This window comes from Salvelinus alpinus, chromosome 25 (assembly GCF_045679555.1).
Source record: "Salvelinus alpinus chromosome 25, SLU_Salpinus.1, whole genome shotgun sequence".
NCBI classification, from domain to species: Eukaryota; Metazoa; Chordata; class Actinopteri; order Salmoniformes; family Salmonidae; genus Salvelinus; species Salvelinus alpinus.
The window spans coordinates 13539806-13558627 of NC_092110.1; the positions used below are offsets into that span (position 1 = coordinate 13539806).

The 18822-nt window shown below is 44.6% G+C and overlaps 1 protein-coding gene across 2 annotated transcripts in view; it reads left to right on the forward strand.

The window, feature by feature from the left end:
- LOC139553398 (tyrosine-protein phosphatase non-receptor type 21-like) overlaps nucleotides 1–18822 on the forward strand; it is a 28985-nt gene that overhangs the window by 5858 nt on the left and 4305 nt on the right. Inside the window, exons 5-19 of one of the 2 annotated variants that reach the window (XM_071365676.1) lie at nucleotides 663–730; nucleotides 849–919; nucleotides 5338–5425; nucleotides 5739–5827; nucleotides 6369–6456; nucleotides 6751–6830; nucleotides 6935–7030; nucleotides 7404–7464; nucleotides 7715–7796; nucleotides 8009–9519; nucleotides 10357–10491; nucleotides 15283–15501; nucleotides 17767–17895; nucleotides 18064–18298; nucleotides 18508–18668. In XM_071365676.1, coding sequence (XP_071221777.1) covers nucleotides 663–730; nucleotides 849–919; nucleotides 5338–5425; nucleotides 5739–5827; nucleotides 6369–6456; nucleotides 6751–6830; nucleotides 6935–7030; nucleotides 7404–7464; nucleotides 7715–7796; nucleotides 8009–9519; nucleotides 10357–10491; nucleotides 15283–15501; nucleotides 17767–17895; nucleotides 18064–18298; nucleotides 18508–18668 — 3113 coding nt within the window. The remainder of the gene's footprint in view (nucleotides 1–662; nucleotides 731–848; nucleotides 920–5337; nucleotides 5426–5738; nucleotides 5828–6368; nucleotides 6457–6750; nucleotides 6831–6934; nucleotides 7031–7403; nucleotides 7465–7714; nucleotides 7797–8008; nucleotides 9520–10356; nucleotides 10492–15282; nucleotides 15502–17766; nucleotides 17896–18063; nucleotides 18299–18507; nucleotides 18669–18822) is intronic. The other variant, XM_071365677.1, reaches the window with a different exon arrangement.

Here is an 18822-nt window from a genome sequence, read left to right on the forward strand (position 1 = left end):
AGAAGAATCTCAAACATTACTGGCAAAGTTATATCAGGCAGTGCAAGTTACTGGCCTAGGTGTTAACATTGCACAGCAACTGAGATCACTTACTGGTGCAACCCAGGTCCAAACTATTGCTGCCCAAACTGCATAGCAAGCTAGATCAAAATAGCATCCCAGTAATACTAAAAGCTTTAAGAAACCTCAAGTATTTGTTGACTTAAAAAAAGCCCTGCTAAGTTTGCTTTTGGTTTTGGACATTGTCTATTTTTACCTAGCTGCTGAGGTTAGGGCTTGTGGGGGCCTGGCCGGTAGAGCCGTAGCTAGCATGGCTAATGCCTGGGATACTGAACATAGCTGTGAACATAGCTGGCGTGCAGACAGAGATTGCTGTTAACGTTGGACCACTACAATTTCAGACGTTAAAGCAATCCCGTGTCATAACACACGGGTCCCCTGCTTTTCTAAAATAAGCATCATACCATTCCGAAAATCCATGGACGCTTTGTCTGCCTCGCACTAACTGCAGAAATAGACTCATTACAGACTTGTACCTATTTAAATAAATGTTTGTCAGGTTTTCACTTGTATTCACTGCTAGGAAAAATATTACTGTAGTGTTATATGTATTCACCCAGTGTACTAAAATTAAGATTGTATTTTATTATTTTCTGTTTCAGCTGACTTTGGAGACTTCAATCGTTACGATTCGCAGGAGTTTCTTCAGAAGTTTGTGCTCTTTCCTATCGTAAGCAGTTTCTTTCTTTTCTCTATGGCTTTGCGTCTCAAAGTTCTTGTTTTACGATCTATAGTCATCTGTTCATGAATGTGCACAATGTAATCTAGGTTTCCCCATCTATTCATAGGGCTGGATCCAGGATGAGAGAGTACTGGAAGAGGCCACTCAGAAAGTGGCTGTGCTTTACCAGAACTACAGGTGAGAAATCTTCAGATGTTCCCACATCAGATTTTCCATCTGTGGAAAAGAAGACCTGCCTTATATTCTCCACAGGAACCCCCCTTCACATCTCCTGAGGCTGACATTCGCAGTGCCTTTTAATTGAGTCCAGGTTCGATCCATGCAGTGGGCCAGTCCATGGTGCTTCTTTCTCATCTGGCCTCAGCAGGCTGAAAATAAACCCATCTGACCAGGGGTCCTCAGCTCTAATTTACAGTCAGGCAGATGGATGAAAAGCCCCGAGCCGGGGCCGGCATGGCACCAAGCCACCTCCAAGGCCAGCTGGTTTTCATTCCGGCCATCCCAATCTGCAGGTTTCCAGCCTTCTGCTCACCCCCCATATGAACTGGATAGATAGATGGAAAAAGCTGTTTTGGGCCCCAGCTACAGGGGAGGGAGGTGTCAGGTTGGGGTTTGGGTTCTGGAGGTGAGGAGTTGATGCTTGCCTCAATGTTGGTGTGTATGAAATGGTTTCACTGCTTTGTGTGTGTCAATCGAAGTGCAGTGACACAGATGAACAGAAGATGGAGATGATGGGGGATAGCACATAGCAGCAGCTGATCTTGCTGGTGGTTGAACTAGACTGACACTTTCAGTTTGTTGAGATATGGGTTGTCAGGGCTCCAGACTATTTCCTCTTCCTGGGGTCTAGCAAAATTAAAGTAATTTAAAAAATATTACAATACATTTCACAACACATTAAGTGTGTGCCCTCCGGCACAGTGTACATGTGTGTATTGTGCATATGTTATCGTATATGTATTTGTGGGTGTGTCTTCACATACCCCGCTGTTCCATAAGGTGTCTTTTTATCTGTTTTTGCATGGGTGTCCGAGCTGTGTGCTAGTAGTTTAAACAGACGGTGCATTCAACATGTCTATACTTCTCATAAGTACAAGTAGTGACGACGTCGATCTCTCCTTTACTTTAAGCCAGGCGAGATTGACATGCATATTAATAATGTTAGCTTTATTATGGACAGACCTCTCCCGATCAATATGTTTTGACCATGACAGTTTACAATCAAGGGTTACTCCAAGCAGTTTACTCCCCTTAAGTTGCTCAATTTCCACATTATTCATTACAAGATTTAGTTGAGGTTTAGTGAATTTGTCACATGCAATGCTTTTTCCCCCCCTGGAGGCTGTCTGAGTGGACTAATCCATTGTGGAGGCTGTGGGGATGGCACAGTCCATCAGTTTAAGAAATGTGCTGCGGAAATTGTATATGGTTATATTACATAAGAACAATTGTGCAAAACCCCCCAAAAATAATATTTTATAACCAATGCGTTTTCTCCCGCGGACAGTGGTCATTGTCCGGTTTTGAAACGAATTAGTGCACTGAATTAGCGCCTTTTCCTAGACCATGTTGCTATGTGCATGATAGCAAAGTTAACCAGCATATTGGTGTTGAACAATGCGGCGGAGGCAGCAATGGAGTTAGGAGGCGAGAAAATAGCCCTTAACTTTTTTTAGACATCTGTTTATCTAAACAAGTGAGGAGAGAGGAAACCCCAACTTAATTAGGTTTATAATCAATAGCCTAACTGATAAATGTGCCTGGCTTTATAAATCATCCATATACACTACTGTTCAAAAGTCCAGTGTCTGTTCTTTATTTTTATTGGCCAGTCTGAGATATGGCTTTTTCTTCAACTCTGCCTAGAAGGGAAATTCCTGATTTGAAATGCAATCAAGCATTTTAGTTTTAAAATAACAAAGCGACCATTGAATAATTAGCGTAAACAATAAATAGGCCATAACTATTCCATTTCGGAAATTGCATTCACCAATGAAGGCGGCTGTTTTTAGTCTTTGCTGTAATAAAGGCTTTACCAAAAAAAGTGTTACAACGGACTCTGGTAGGCTTGCAATGTATTTAGTGTTTACATTGTTCCAAACGGTCAGAAAAATAATATTGTAATCTAACAGCACCTGTTTGGCACACATAATATGCACGCAGCGCTTGCGCCTTACCTCTTTTTTTCCCTTGAACGCCAATATTTTCCACAACTAGTGAAATTTATTTCACACATCTGACTTCCCCTTTACTTCCTGATTAACCAGTAAACTTTCCCCGTCTTGTGTTTGTCACGTCTTCTGTATCAATTCTGCTGTCACGTGTTACGGTGTTCAGAGTTTGTTTATTGATGTGATTATGATATGCAATAGTTCAGGCAATGCGTACATGTGTCACATAAATAGAGCAAGGGTTGAGGGGAATGTTTTTCGTAAACTTTTCAGTCGGAAATTACTGTAATTTATGTTGCCACTTCAGCAACTAAGTCAGCCACCAACCGATTGGTCGAAAGAACAGACGACTCTTGGTCAAACAATATTGTTTTTTGTCAGGGACGGCCCTAATCCTTGTGGTTCCTGTAATGAAAGTCTCTGCCCTGTGCCTGTTCCGATGGAACTTGATGCTGTGAAGAGTGAGCGAACCACTCTCTCTCCACCGTGCTCAGATTGTAGGAAATATCATTTAACTCAATTGCGGGAAAAATACAGCCTTGGAAGCAACTACAGTCGTCACTGTTGAAGAGAAGTTTCTTAGCTTTGTGTAGGCATTTTTTTTCTTTCTGATAATGGAGCTCTATAGAAACTATTTTACAACCAAGATATTTGATATGGCTGAGATATTTTGCACAAGAAATGTGCATTGTCCATTGCAAGTGCATGGGACTCCATTGAGTAGTAGGCTACCACAGCAAGGTTAAAAAATAAAAAACTTTTAGATTAATACGTGGCTACCATCAGTGGCTATTATGTTTAGAGTTAGCGATCTAGCTAACGTGTTTGGAATTTTCACATTCAGGTAGTGAATAAGCCCCAAAAAAGTTATATTAGTACATGTAGATAAATGTATCTTTATTGAACAAAAGACAAGGTTCAGCAATGGGCCCACTGTGTCACCATCAGGAATAATTGGGCACATTGCCCTACGATGAATTACTTCTGTATTGTTTACCACACTTGCCAAATATCAGAACTCAAAATCAAACTGATCATGCAGTGTAATATCCGTTTGATGTATTTTGAAGGATGTTTACAACTTTCAAATGTATTCTACAGCACCACTGGTCCGATCGATTTTTCAAGACTTTTGCTCAAACAATATGCTTGCTATTAGCCAATGAGTGTGCATGAATGATGATTTTTTTTTCTTTCCAACAGCACCACCATGGAGCCAAACTGAACCATACTTAACAGATTAACCAGGCTCATATCCCTGAGCATGTGTGCCAAATTTCATCACTGAGTCAATCCGATCAAGCAATTTATAAACATGCCCATTATAGCGCTACTGTGTGGTTGAGCTGAATGTGCTTAGATATGTTGAGTCTTGACAGTGTTTGATGTGTACCAAATTTGGTTACAATGTGAATATCTGTCAGAGTTAAATGCATTTGTGCCAGACCACGCCCACGTGATTGCTTATTGGTCAGTAGCCAATGCTTGAGATGCTATCCTGGGAAAAACGAATTTGTGACAGCTTGCTCCATCGATGCCATGTTTTGTGCACATCAGTCATTTGGTGCCAGAGAAGTAGTGTTTTTAAGTTAACTGTTTTTCACAAATTTCTAAATGGTAGAAAATCCATCATGGTGGACCTTATGGGTCCTTGAGGCACACTTGTTCCTTGTGAGGAGAGGGACCTATCTACTGAATTTCAGTACTCGAGCTCAAACAGGATGAGGGGTGTGCGATTTAAAAGTTTGCATATTCAATCACTTGTTAGTGCCATGTGGCCATATGGCATTGCATGATAGTGTGGCCCTTGCTCCTTTACCATCATGCAAAGTTGCAACCTCCTGACCTCGGCCTTACCATCTCACAGGGATATGCATTTTTATCACCAATCGGCAGAAGAAGGAAAATAATAATCAACTGCAATCAATGCAATAGAGTTTCACCAGCTACGATGCTGAAACCTGAAAATGATGGGGCCCTATTTTAACAGTAATATAACGATAACCTAATTATCAGCCCAAAATTTGCTGGAATCATGCATTATTCCTGCATAGACATGTTAGATGAAACAACTTCATTCTTGAATATAATCTCAAACCGTAGTCTAGTACACCTTTTTAATAAAGCACTTTGAATGACTTTATAAGATGATCCCTTATTTCTTCTATTGTGTCACGGAGTGAAATCATGGGTTGGTGCCACCAACTGAAAGAGTTAGTGGCACCAGTGCCAACAGGGGAAAATGTTAGTCTGGAGCCCTGGGTGTGATGTCATGAATCCTGTTTTGGAATGTGACCTAAGTATGTGTGGGTTTGTCTGTGTACTGTCTGTGCTGGTTAATGGATGTTGGTGTCTCCATTTGTGTCTGTCTGCTTTGGACATGTGTATTGTTTGTTAACTTATATTGCTGTGTGTTTCTCTCAGGGGGTTGCCTGCCCCAGAGGCTGAGATGTTGTACATGCAGGAGGTGGAGAAGATGGAGGGCTATGGCCAGGAGAGTACCCCAGCCAAGGTGAACACAGCTACACCAACCTACACTACCTGCTCCACCAAAGCTTTACTGCACTACTACATTGCTATCCAGTCCTATTGACATTCTGTCAATACCTCTATTTTTCAACATTATGTATGTGTGAAGACATGAATAAAGGGACAGATGGTTTTTCAGTTCAAAATTCAGCAGGTGCTGATCTTCTGGAATATATTCATAGAAGTATAAATATAGACCCCTCCAGCACAGAGGACAAAAAAGCTCAGTGAGGTCCACATTTTTCATTAGCTATAGTTCTTCTATTTAATCCTCTTCTCTCTTCCCATCCCCACAGGACAGCCAAGGCACTGATATCCTTCTTGGGGCCTGTCTGGATGGCATTTTTGTCAAGCACAAAAACGGCAGGCCACCCCTTGTATTCAAGTAAGACAGGAAATCATTTAGTTTATTTTTATATACATTTTTTACAGTATTCGCCCAGCCCTGCAATATGTTCTTCTTCTAAATACGGGCTGTCTGAATAAAAGCCTGTCTGCTATTTGTGTACATGAAGCAGTAATTGTGTTAGATCCAATGATTCAGCATATTGAGTCTGGTTCAGTCCACAGCTAGCTACTATTCTTAGATGGCATGGTCGTCTCTGGCTATTTTGGATCAGATGGGATGTTCTATAGTTGGGGTCAGGGGTTTTTCCTGACCATGTGACCTCGCAAGAAGAAACTCTAGGCCTCAGATCAGGTCACATGACTTCAATTTTACACAGAGGAAGTCTCATTTTGTGTAGAATATCCCAGTCTAAATGCTACTGAGAGTGTTGAATGTAAACACTTCTCTAACTATTGACTCAGATATGGTTTCTGTTAATGTCACTCCCCTCCCACAGCAGGCTGCAGAAACTGAGGTTTTGTGACCACTGACACTGCCTCATGCTCTCGCCCCCCTTGTGTTTTAATGTACTGTGTAGGTGGAATGAAATTAACAACATGACTCACAATAAGTCCTTCTTTGCCCTGGAGCTGACCAACAAAGAGGAGAGCGTGCAGTTCCAGACCGTGAGTGTCAAACCACCACCACCACACACCGCAATTATCCTCTTCCCATTATACACATTGTCCCACACATGCACTGGAGTTCTATGCTCTCACAGTGCATTCTGTGTGAATGTGTATTGACCTTTCTAGATAAACATGTGATCTTGTATGGCGGTAACTATGCCACATGCGTATAGAGTCAACAACCGCTGGGCAAAGCCCCATGCAGTTGTATTTAGGTAGGCGGATGAGTAGAGCACCACCACCAGTGTACTGAATGTCTAACGCTGTGAATGTTTTCTTTCCCCTCTACAGGAAGACCTGGAAACCTCCAAATATGTGTGCCGGATGTGTCTTGCCAGGCACAAGTTTTATAAGATTAACAAGAGCAGCCTGTAAGTGTCTCTCTTAAGGAATCTAGCCCTGTTCCTGTGTGTGTGTGTGTGTGTGTGTGTGTGTGTTTTTTACTCATTCCTGTCCCCTCTCCTCCTCTCTCCAGAGAGGAGTCTGACCCCCCTTCGCCTTCTGAGGGCTCCCAGAAGTCCATTCTCACTCTTTCCTTTCCTCGCTTTCCTTTTCTGCCTTCTAACAAGGGGTGAGCAACGCTGTCCGCAGCCACCGCCCACAGTACAGGTCTCTTCAGAGAGCCTCTCCTAAAAACCAACCAGAGCCCTACAAAACACCCTAGCTACATTCAAATGACACCAATCCTCTCATCACCACCTTTTTATGTTTTCAATGTTTGGGCGAAGAAAGACGTATACAAATAAAACAAATCTTAAGAAAAGGAGTTCTCTCCTGGATATTGCTTGTATTTTTCACTGCGATAAAGGGAGATTTAATTTAACAGAGAAGAGGTGATCTGAGCTATTCAGCCTTCTTAAAACTACTTCCCCGAGTCCCTTTCAACTTGAAAGAAAGCCTTTTTGTTTTTACTACCTGTTTCGTTTTTATGTTCCTGTTCTCAGCCAAACCCAGCCTACCGCTGTGAACCCAGTGAGTCGCCGATCCTCCACCAGGATGTCTCTGGTATGCTGCCAGTGAACTGTACACACACACACACACACACACACACACAAACACGAATTCTCTCTCAAACACACACACTTTCCCTCTAAGCTATGGCCGGTGGAGCGCAGAACATGACAAATGTCAGACTCTGGCCAGTGCTTCAGCACACCATTAGATTTGTGTGTAAATCCATGCTGTTGGGCTGCATGAAGATCAAGTGTGTAGTAACTAAATCGTGTTGTTGGTTGATCTCTCTCTCTCTGTGCAGCCAAAGCCCCCACCCTACATGTTGCCCCCGCCACAGATGCACTACAATGGTCACTTCACTGAGCCTTACACATCCTCACAAGGTACTTATACAGTTAGGCCTGACCTTACCAGGATCACTGGTGTTTCTTCTCTAGTTTCAACCACCATCATGCACCATGCATCTATCTGAGCCCTAATGAACAAAGAGATGAAGGTGAATGTCCGCTCACTGCTTAATCATGCCACAATGCTTAGATTAAAGGGTATGTCCTTCCTATGCCTGTAGTTCTAAAATACCCTGTCTTTGTCTCAGACAACCTGTACATGAACAGTCAGCACGGCTACTACTACCACTCCCAGACCAGCCTGGACCGCTCACCACTTGAATACGGCAACAGCGGCGGTGGGAACGGGCGGCTGCGTAACGGCAGCGTGTACAGCGCCCACAGCACCAGCTCCCTCACCAACCCCCAGCACTACATGCAGCCCTCGCCCATGTCCTCCAACCCCTCCATCACAGGCAGTGATATCACCCGGCCCGACTACGTGCCCTCGCACCGCCATAGCGCACTCATCCCCCCCTCCTACCGCGCCACCCCGGACTACGAGACGGTCATGAGGCAGAAGAACCGGGGAGGTGGAGGAGGGATGGTGCATGGCCACGAGCACCGCCAGAGCCACTCCATGAGGAACCTGAACATTGGGAACTCGTACGCCTACAGCAGGCCGGACCCCCTGGTCTACAGCCAGCCGGAGATCAGAGGAGAGCATGGTGGAGGAGGAGCGCACCACCACTACCCCTTCCATCTCAACTCCAGCTTCCACAGCCCCTCGCCGTACCCCTACCCCACGGAGAGGAGGCCGGTGGTGGGGGCGGTTAGTGTGCCCGAGCTGACAAACGTCCAGCTGCAGCAGGCACAGGAGTATCCTGCAGCCAATATCATGAGGACCCAAGTGTACCGCCCTCCACCCCCCTACCCATACGGCGCCCACCCACGGCCCGCCAACAGCACGCCGGACCTGTCTCGCCACCTGTATGTGAGCAGCAGCAACCCGGACCTGATCATTACGCGGCGCGTGCACCACTCGGTCCAGACCTTCCAGGAGGACAGTTTGCCTGTAGCCCACTCCCTGCAGGAGGTATCCGAGCCCTTGTTCCTGGCTGGACCCCCACAACACCACCCCCACCAACACAACGCACACAAACGCAACTCCATCGAGATTGCCGGCCTGGCTTACAGCCTGGAGGGTATGAGGGTCAAGGAAAGAACTGTATCTGCCTCAGCCGCAGACACCCCCCCTCTGGCCCCGCATGGCCCCTCAGGCTCCCAGCTCAACGTGTTCCTGGAGCGGACCAAGTCAGAGGACGGAGGGGAGGGGAAAGAGGACGTTCGCTACGGCCACAAGAAGTCCCTGTCAGACGCCACCATGCTGGTGCACAGCAGCGAGGAAGAGGAGTTTGAGGATGAGAGCGGACGCCACACCCCCCAATCCCACGATGCACTATTGTCCGGGCCTGACCCGCAGCAGCTTCTAACCAATCTGGGACAGATTCCCCTGGAGCCCCCGCCCGCATATCCCATTGGCTCCTTCCTTGACCCTGTCCTGTCTGGCCTCCCGGCCTATCAGGTGCACCCACTGATCCAGGAGGCGGAGTCACTGTACCTGTTTGAGGGCGGGCAGACTGGCAGGATGGTGCCCTCGATGTCGGATAGTGACATCAGTGGGCAGAACAAACCGAAGACCAAGAAGGATTTCATCAAGAAGAGGCCTGTGTCAGACGTTCCTGCTGGGAAGAAACCCATTGATGGCCTGCCTCCTGCCGTGAGTCATACACCCTCTCCTCTGCCATAGTAAACCCCAGTCTCCACTGCCTTACTCGCTGCCCAAACATGCCTGTGTATTTAGAATTGTTTTTTAAAAGCACATTTGACTACTAAGTTTGACTAGAGGTGTCAGTGTGTCTTTCATTGTTCAAGGAACAGCTGTTACCCTATCTTCATGTCTTGGAGACTATTTTTAATTTCTGTCAGTTAAGATATATTTTTCCTCTTAGCTAAAATGTCTGACATTTGAATGATTGTCATTCCCATCACGGACTGTCACACAACACAATAGTGGAATATACCAAAGGCCAGAAGTGGGCCATGTTCATTTCAACCTCCCGAGTGGCGCAGCGGTCTAAGGCGCTGCATCTCAGTGCTAGAGGTGTCACTCAACTGGCTGTGATTTGGAGTCCCGTAGGGCGGCGCACAATTGGCCCAGCGTCGTCCAGATTAGGGTTTGGCTGGGGTAGGCCGTCATTGTAAATAAACATTTGTTCTTAACTGACTTGCCTAGTTAAATAAATCAGGTGACTAAACCTGTGACATCACAATCACTTCTAAACTCACTGACCCACCAATGCAGGGGTATTCTGGGTAGTTTCATGGTGGTTGGGAGACCGATTCACGATGACACCTTGTGCACCTGTAGCTGAAAGGAATGTTGCAAGGCGACCTCAGTAGCTGGTTCGGTCTCATTCCATGGGAAAACACACCACCAAACCAGGCTGAGCCATAACTGCCCCGCCCCTAACTTCCTTAGACATTCGGTCAACTTCAGCCATACTCACTCTTTCTCTCTCCCCTCTACCTCTCTCTCTGTCCTCCGTCACAACAGGGCATGAAGAAGCGGGCTGAGCTGAAGAAGATGGGTCCTCTGAAGGTGGCGGCCCTCAACGGCCTGACCCTGTCCAGGCTGCCCATGCACGAGGGAGGCAAGGACCAACCTGAGAAGGCCTCCAACGACGAGAGGGTAGGCACTGGCAGAGGGCAATGCTCTAGACTAGTTTAAAGGTGCCCACCAGGGAGCAATGCGTCCCCTAATTCGGCGTAATTCCTGCACTAGAGCAAAATAGTTACATTTCCACCTCAGAAGAATGACACAGGCTACTTATATATATTTACGAATTGGGGTTGGGATAGAACGTTGTGGTGAATTCCACATTGAGTGGAGAAATATCAACAAATGGGGAACTAACAGCTGTCAGTGTAGCTAGCTAGTATGCTGACCTTATCTAGCTAGCTAATGTTATCTGTTCTTGCCGTTTGTTTTTTTGCTACACCATATTCAAAAGATTAGCTAGCTGACTTGGCTGGAGCTGGATGTGTCATAAGCATTTAGGGAAAACTTTGCCACAGATGGAAATCAGTATCTTTGACTTTGCCGTCTATTGTTATCTCAAGTTTTTGCATCTTCAATATGAGCCATGCATTTTTCTACATTGTAATGGGCACGGTGCAACCTTTTGGTAGGTCGGCTGCAGTACAGCAAAGCCAGTCAGCCCGTGCTCATGGTCCTCACAGGGGAAGTGAAATGATAGGCTACAGCAGTGGTCACCAACCAGTCGATCACGATCGAAAGGTCGATCTCCTAGGCAATCCTAGTCGATCGCCAAACATTTCCGTAAACACCCAACGATAAAGCCTTGCGTTCGTGTTTTTATTTATTTGTTTTGCGCTGTCGGCGGTAGGTGCACCCGTTTCAGCTGCCAGACGCGCCGGGTAGGCTGTTTTCCCATTTCATGTGTCTGAAGGTACAACCTCTGCCTTCCCAGAGGGCCTGGAGAGAAAATCAAGTGCACTATAGGCCTTACCACTGGCCAATCGGATGGCTCAGATTACAATGTTTGCAGTAACATAGGAGGTGTAAAAGAAAGTTAAGGCATAGTTGACTAGAGTGAAACTGTCAACGAATAAAGCAAAGAGCTGCTGTTTCTATGAGTGAGTTTAAGTTCTTACTCAGCACTGTCAACACTTTATTCAACACTTTATTCGTCACTTTTATAAGCCATAAAATGTGTGTTCTTCCTACTTCCATTGGCGCTACAACCAGCACTGCAGTTGTAATGAATGAGTCGGAAAGTGTATCGTAGAGGAAAGGACGGACGGTGAGAGGCGGACCCTCAGTCTGCTACTCTCTCCCCTTCCGCTGACACTGACCATCAGATGCAGGGACCATCAGCCCAGTAAAATAAAAAGCAAATTATTTAAATGTATGCTCACTCAGCTGTGCCTCAAGTAATACAAAAAACGAAAATGGTCCGAACAACAAGCAAAGCTGCACAAACCTCATTGCTACAGTATTGTTTTAATAGGTTAATGTTGCATAGGCTTTAAAAAATCAGAGCAGTAGATCTCGGCTTGCATTTTGACACAGAAAGTGATCTTGACTCAGAAAAGGTTGGTGACCGCTGGGCTACAATGACTTTGATCATGATGCTCATTGCAAATGGCATGTAACACCCTGAGCGCATCAGACACAAAATACAAATATAACAACAGCGCAACAAAATAGGTTAACAAGTTCCTTTAATTTTATTTTGTGGGTGCCTTTTCATTATAGGATAGATACTTGTGGTTTAGCTGCACCAATTTTAAAGCAGTGAAGCGACTTTAGTGGTCAAAGCCATTCATCTTGGGCCGACGGAGGGGGAACAGGGTTGCAAAATGCAATAATATCAAGCAATTATTATACCATTTATAAAATAGTCATGAGTACAAAACATTAGGAACACCTTCATTTGCCCTCAAAACAGACTTAATTTGTTGGGGCATGGTGTCAAGCATTGCAGTTCTTGACACCTACTACCATACCCTGTTCAAAGTCACTTAAATCTTTTGTCTTACCCATTCACACGCTGATGGCTCATATACACAATCGTTATCTCAATTGTCTCTAGGCTTATCGTTCTTTAGCCTGTCTCCTCCCTTTCATCTACACTGATTGAAGTGCATTTAACAGGTGACATCAATAAGGGATCATAGCTTTCACCTGGATTCACCTTGTCAGTCTGTTGTGGAAAGAGCCGGTGTTCCTAATGTTTTGTACTCTGTGTGTATATATTTAATATTAGACTTGCGCAGAAATAAGTCAAAATAACTTGTTATCCATTGGATAATAAGTCTTCACCCCCTATAGCTCAGTGTAGGCGAAGACGAAAAGCTGTTTGACTCAGTCGCGTCTCTGAACTTTGCAGGTGTTTCTGATTTAATAAACAATGCCATGCTTGTAGGTGGGAACATTAGAAATAAAACCCAGCCCTTAAAGAAACAGACATGGCTCCTCACTGCCCCACATTTGCATAGTTTACTTGGGATGTGTAAGTGGTTCCGATTACCAGGTGATCAAGCAGGCAGAGTAAATGTTGTCTACAAGGATTGCTTGTTGGGAGTTTTCTAACATCTATTGTACATCCAGGTCACCTGTATTCAAAGGGTTGTGTTTTACATCATGCGTTATATAAGACTTTATTTATGGAGATTTTTTTTATTTTTTTTATTTAACCTTTATTTAACCAGGTAGGCAAATTGAGAACACGTTCTCATTTACAATTGCGACCTGGCCAAGATAAAGCAAAGCAGTTCGACACATACAACAACACATAGTTACACATGGAGTAAAACAAACATATAGTCAATGATACAGTGAAAAAAAAATAAGTCTATATACAATGTGAGCAAGTGAGGTGAGATAAGGGAGGTGAAGGCAAACAAATATATGTATAAATAAATAAAAATATAAAAAGGCCATGGTGGCGAAGTAAATACAACACAGCAAGTAAAATAAAACTAAAAACACTGGAATGGTTGGTTTGCAGTGGAAGAAAGCGCAAAGTAGAGACAGAAATAATGGGGTGCAAAGGAGCAAAATAAATAAATAAATACAGTAGGTAAAGAGGTAGTTGTTTGGGCTAAATTATAGATGGGCTATGTACAGGTGCAGTAATCTATGAGCTGCTCTGACAGCTGGTGCTTAAAGCTAGTGAGGGAGATAAGTGTTTCCAGTTTCAGAGATTTTTGTAGTTCGTTCCAGTCATTGGCAGCAGAGAACTGGAAGGAGAGGCGGCCAAAGGAAGAATTGGTTTTGGGGGTGACCAGAGAGATAAACCTGCTGGAGCGCGTGCTACAGGTAGGTGTTGCTATGGTGACCAGCGAGCTGAGATAAGGGGGGACTTTACCTAGCAGGGTCTTGTAGATGACCTGGAACCAGTGGGTTTGGCGACGAGTATGAAGCGAGGGCCAGCCAACGAGAGTGTACAGGTCACAGTGGTGGGTAGTATATGGGGCTTTGGTGACAAAACGGATGGCACTGTGATAGACTGCATCCAATTTATTGAGTAGGGTTTTGGAGGCTATTTTGTAAATGACATCACCGAAGTCGAGGATTGGTAGGATGGTCAGTTTTACAAGGGTATGTTTGGCAGCATGAGTGAAGGATGCTTTGTTGCGGAATAGGAAGCCAATTCTAGATTTAACTTTGGATTGGAGATGTTTGATGTGAGTCTGGAAGGAGAGTTTACAGTCTAACCAGACACCTAGGTATTTGTAGTTGTCCACATATTCTAGGTCAGAGCCGTCCAGAGTGGTGATGTTGGACAGGCGGGCAGGTGCAGGCAGCGATCGGTTGAAGAGCATGCATTTAGTTTTACTTGTATTTAAGAGCAATTGGAGGCCACGGAAGGAGAGTTGTATGGCATTGAAGCTCGCCTGGAGGTTTGTTAACACAGTGTCAAAAGAAGGGCCAGAAGTATACAGAATAGTGTCGTCTGCGTAGAGGTGGATCAGAGAATCACCAGCAGCAAGAGCGACATCATTGATGTATGCAGAGAAGAGAGTCGGTCCAAGAATTGAACCCTGTGGCACCCCCATGGAGACTGCCAGAGGCCCGGACAACAGACCCTCCGATTTGACACACTGAACTCGATCAGAGAAGTAGTTGGTGAACCAGGCGAGGCAATCATTAGAGAAACCAAGGCTGTCGAGTCTGCCGATGAGGATGTGGTGATTGACAGAGTCAAAAGCCTTGGCCAGGTCAATGAATACGGCTGCACAGTATTGTTTCCTATCGATGGCGGTTAAGATATCGTTTATGACCTTGAGCGTGGCTGAGGTGCACCCATGACCAGCTCTGAAACCAGATTGCATAGCGGAGAAGGTATGGTGGGATTCGAAATGGTCGGTAATCTGTTTGTTGACTTGGCTTTCGAAGACCTTAGAAAGGCAGGGTAGGATAGATATAGGTCTGTAGCTGTTAGGGTCAAGAGTGTCCCCCCCTTTGAAGAGGGGGATAACCGCAGCTGCTTTCCAATCTTTGGGAATCTCAGACGACACGAGAGGTTGAAAAGGCTAGTAATAGGGGTGGCAACAATTTCAGCAGATAGTTTTAGAAAGAAAGGGTCCAGATTATCTAGCCCGGCTGATTTGTAAGGGTCCAGATTTTGCAGCTCTTTTAGAACATCAGCTGACTGTATTTGGGAGAAAGAGAAATGGGGAAGGCTTGGGCGAGTAGCAGAGGGGAGGGCAGTGCTGTTGTCCGGGGTAGGGGTAGCCAGGTGGAAAGCATGGCCAACCGTAGAAAAATGCTTATTGAGATGGCTGATATGTTTCCGTCTCATGCACAACAGATACTGCTACTACATGTTTCTAACCATCAGGAAAATGTACTTTCTTCTTGCGTACTTACAAAACTATAGCTTTTCAACTCTATACCCGTTTCATGTCTAGAAGCTGATCAATCCAATGTGTCATACTCTGTTTCTCTCAGTGTAAGGTGCTGGAGCAGCGTATGGAGCAGGGCATGGTGTTCACAGAGTACGAGCAGGTGGCCAAGCGGCGTCCGGCAGGCGACTGCAGCATCGCCCAGCTGCCAGAGAGCGGCGAGAGGAATCGCTTCCAGGATGTGCTGCCCTACGACGACACGCGTGTGGAGCTGGTGCCCACCAAGGAGAACAACACAGGCTACATCAACGCCTCGCACATCAGGGTAATGTTACACAGACTACATACACCATATGCTTAAATATATTCTCTAAAATGTTTATTTCAAACAGAATTTTGACCTTAATCACAATGTAATATAAACTGTGTCTCATAAAAACAAATGTGAACGCACAAACCTAAACCATATAAATTAAGAGCAACTTAGTCGAAAAGCAAAAATAGCTTTTTAATATGTCGTCAATATTTTCCATGTAGAGTACATTACCCAGTGATAAATCTGGAAATAGTGAATCCCATGGAGAAAGAACAGAAGCATAATCTTGAACTATGAAAACATTATCCCATTACTGTAATAAATGATTATATATATATATTTTTTATTTTTTTATTTTATTATTAACGTCCAGAAGGAATGATGAATTTCGGCTAAAGTTAAATGTAGAAAACATCCCACATAGGTCAATAAGAAAGTAGAGGTGTGAGGCCCACGATTGGTTTTGTGCCATAGCCCTTCAGTCCTGGCTCTGGGGTAATTCTCTTCTTATTATCTGTTCTTGTACCAAGTGTAGGTGGTAATGTCAGAGTGCAGGTGGTGCTACAGGTCAGATTTCCCACTTCCTGGTTGGATTTTTCTCAGGTTTTCGCCTGCCATATGAGTTCTGTTATACTCACAGACATCATTCAAACAGTTTTCGAAACTTCAGAGTGTTTTCTATCCAAATCTACTAATAATATGCATATATTAGCTTCTGGGCCTGAGTAGCAGGAAGTTTACTCTGGGCACGCTTTTCATCCGAATGTGAAAATGCTGCCCCCTATCCCAAACAGGTTTTAACAGAGAATGTCACTGAATACAACAGACCAGAAGAAGATTCAGAGTAATCTTTATTTTATGCCGTTTTAATGTCTGTAGAATAGGTTGAATAACAACAAGCTACTAAAGCAATAATGCATGAGGGGGTGTGGTGTATATGGCCACTATACCACAGCTAAGGGCTGTTCTTAGGAACGATGTAAAGCAGAGTGCCTGGATACAGCATTTAGCCGTGGTATATTGGCCATATACCATAAACCCCTGAGGTGCCTTATTGCTATTATAAACTGGTTACCAATGTAAATAGAGCAGTAAAAATACATGTTTTGTCAAATCCAGGGCATACCACGGCTGTCAGCCAATCAGTATTCAGGGCTCAAACCACCCAGTTTATAATTGTTATTTAACAAGGGCTACTGCAAAGCTAAGAATGAGACCATAGGCTACCTGCAAGAGATGAAAGATGACCAACACAGTTCCTGCTGTTCTCAAGGCCATGTTGCATCGCACACCCTGTAGTTTTATAAACAGTTGGACAACAAAACGTAATGAATCCAGAAGTGATTATTTTATTTCATGCTGACTTATGAGTCCAACAAAAGGATATAGCCCCTTAATCAACTGTTTTCAACAGTGCATTGTACCATTGGAACTTCATTTGAAAAGGACCTTGTAGCCAAAACATTGATATTTAAAGAAAAGTATATTTGATCCTTTTGCCCTAACTTTTCTACTCTGTTATAGCAGCATAAAACAGTGTAAAATAGCATTACATTGAATAGCATTACTGCACCCAGTAATTTAAGTCAATATTTTCAGATGTAATCAATCATACTTAGTCAGAATGTAAGGTATTTTCAGGGTCTTGTATGTTAACTTACTGACAGTGCATGGGAACAACGAGGTTATGTGGTGTAGGATTGACACATCAGGTGCCAAAATATACTGAACAAAAATATAAACGCAACGTGCAACAACTTCAGAGTTTGAGGTACATTTCATATAAGGAAATCAGCCAATTGAAATAAATTAATGAGGCCCTAATCTATGGATTTTACATGTCCGGGCAGGGGTGTAGTCTTGGGTGGGCCTGGGAGGGCATAGACCCCACCCACTTGGCAGCCAGACCCACCCACTGGGGAGCCAGCCAATCAGAATAAGTTTTTCCCCACAGAAGGGCTTTATTACAGACAAATAGTCCTCAGCACAGTAATAAGTGCTGGATGTTAAGTCACTACCTCCAAATGTTGACTGTCACATCCTAAAAAACAACATTCCTATAAATGCTCTTCATTCCAGATTACTGCTGATAGCTCAGGCATCTGTGCAGACATTGTCTCCTTGATAATCATTCCTTCCCCAGGGCTGGGTAGGGTAATGAGCAGCATGGCATGCATGCATGCATACCTGCTGTGGCTTTAGATGGAGAACACAGAATGTGCCTTTATTGCTTAATGAGGTCACTAACCATATCTCTCCTCTGGCTTTTCCTAGATCACGGTGGGTGGAGACGAGTGGAGCTACATCGCCTCCCAGGGCCCTCTTTCTAACACCTGTCTGGACTTCTGGCAAATGGTGTGGGAGCAGGGTGTGGCCATCATCGCCATGGTTACAGCTGAAGAGGTGTGTGTGTTTGTTAAACTGAACTTTATTATGTCTGTCAGAAGTGTAAGTTGTTATTGAATGTCCTCAGATCTAGCAGTAACATGACTTGTTGACCTTTCTGTAGCAGGTTTCTCAGCTCTATCCTTCTGGCTAACCTTTAACCTTTTCCTCTAACCCCCTTTGCAGGAGGGTGGCAGGGAGAAGAGTTTCCGCTACTGGCCACGGCTGGGCTCTCGCCACAACACGGTGACATACGGACGCTTTAAGATCACCACACGCTTCAGGACGGACTCAGGCTGCTATGCCACCACGGGCCTGAAGATCAAACACCTGCTGACGGGCCAGGAGCGCACCGTATGGCACCTGCAGTACACAGACTGGCCCGACCACGGCTGCCCCGAGGACTTCAAGGGCTTCCTCTGTGAGTGGATCGTTTGAAATGTAGATGTAACGTGTATTCAAACCAGGAATTCGCCTTAAGATTGTAAATCTATATTCCAAGGGAGAGGTCAAGAAGGCAGTTCCAGTCTAATTTGAAGGGGTGATTAATTGGCACTTTGTTGTAAAATCCTCTTTTTTCATTAAGAGTTTGGTTAATAAAATAAATCATTTATCTATTTTTTTACCCAGCGTACCTGGAGGAGATCCAGTCAGTGAGGAGACACACCAACAGCACCAGCGACCCAAAGAACACCAACCTACCCGTGCTGGTCCACTGTAGCGCTGGAGTGGGCCGCACCGGGGTGGTCATACTCACTGAGATTATGATCGCCTGTCTGGAACACAACGAGGTAAAAAACAAGCTAACGTCTACATGTATATTACCATTACAGTACTGGTCTACTGGGCTATATAGTGGGATCTGCATATTGCCATTACATTGCTGGGCTATGTAGAATGCCTAAAACATTCTGTAAAGGTTCATGCTTCTCTTTGTTTTATGTT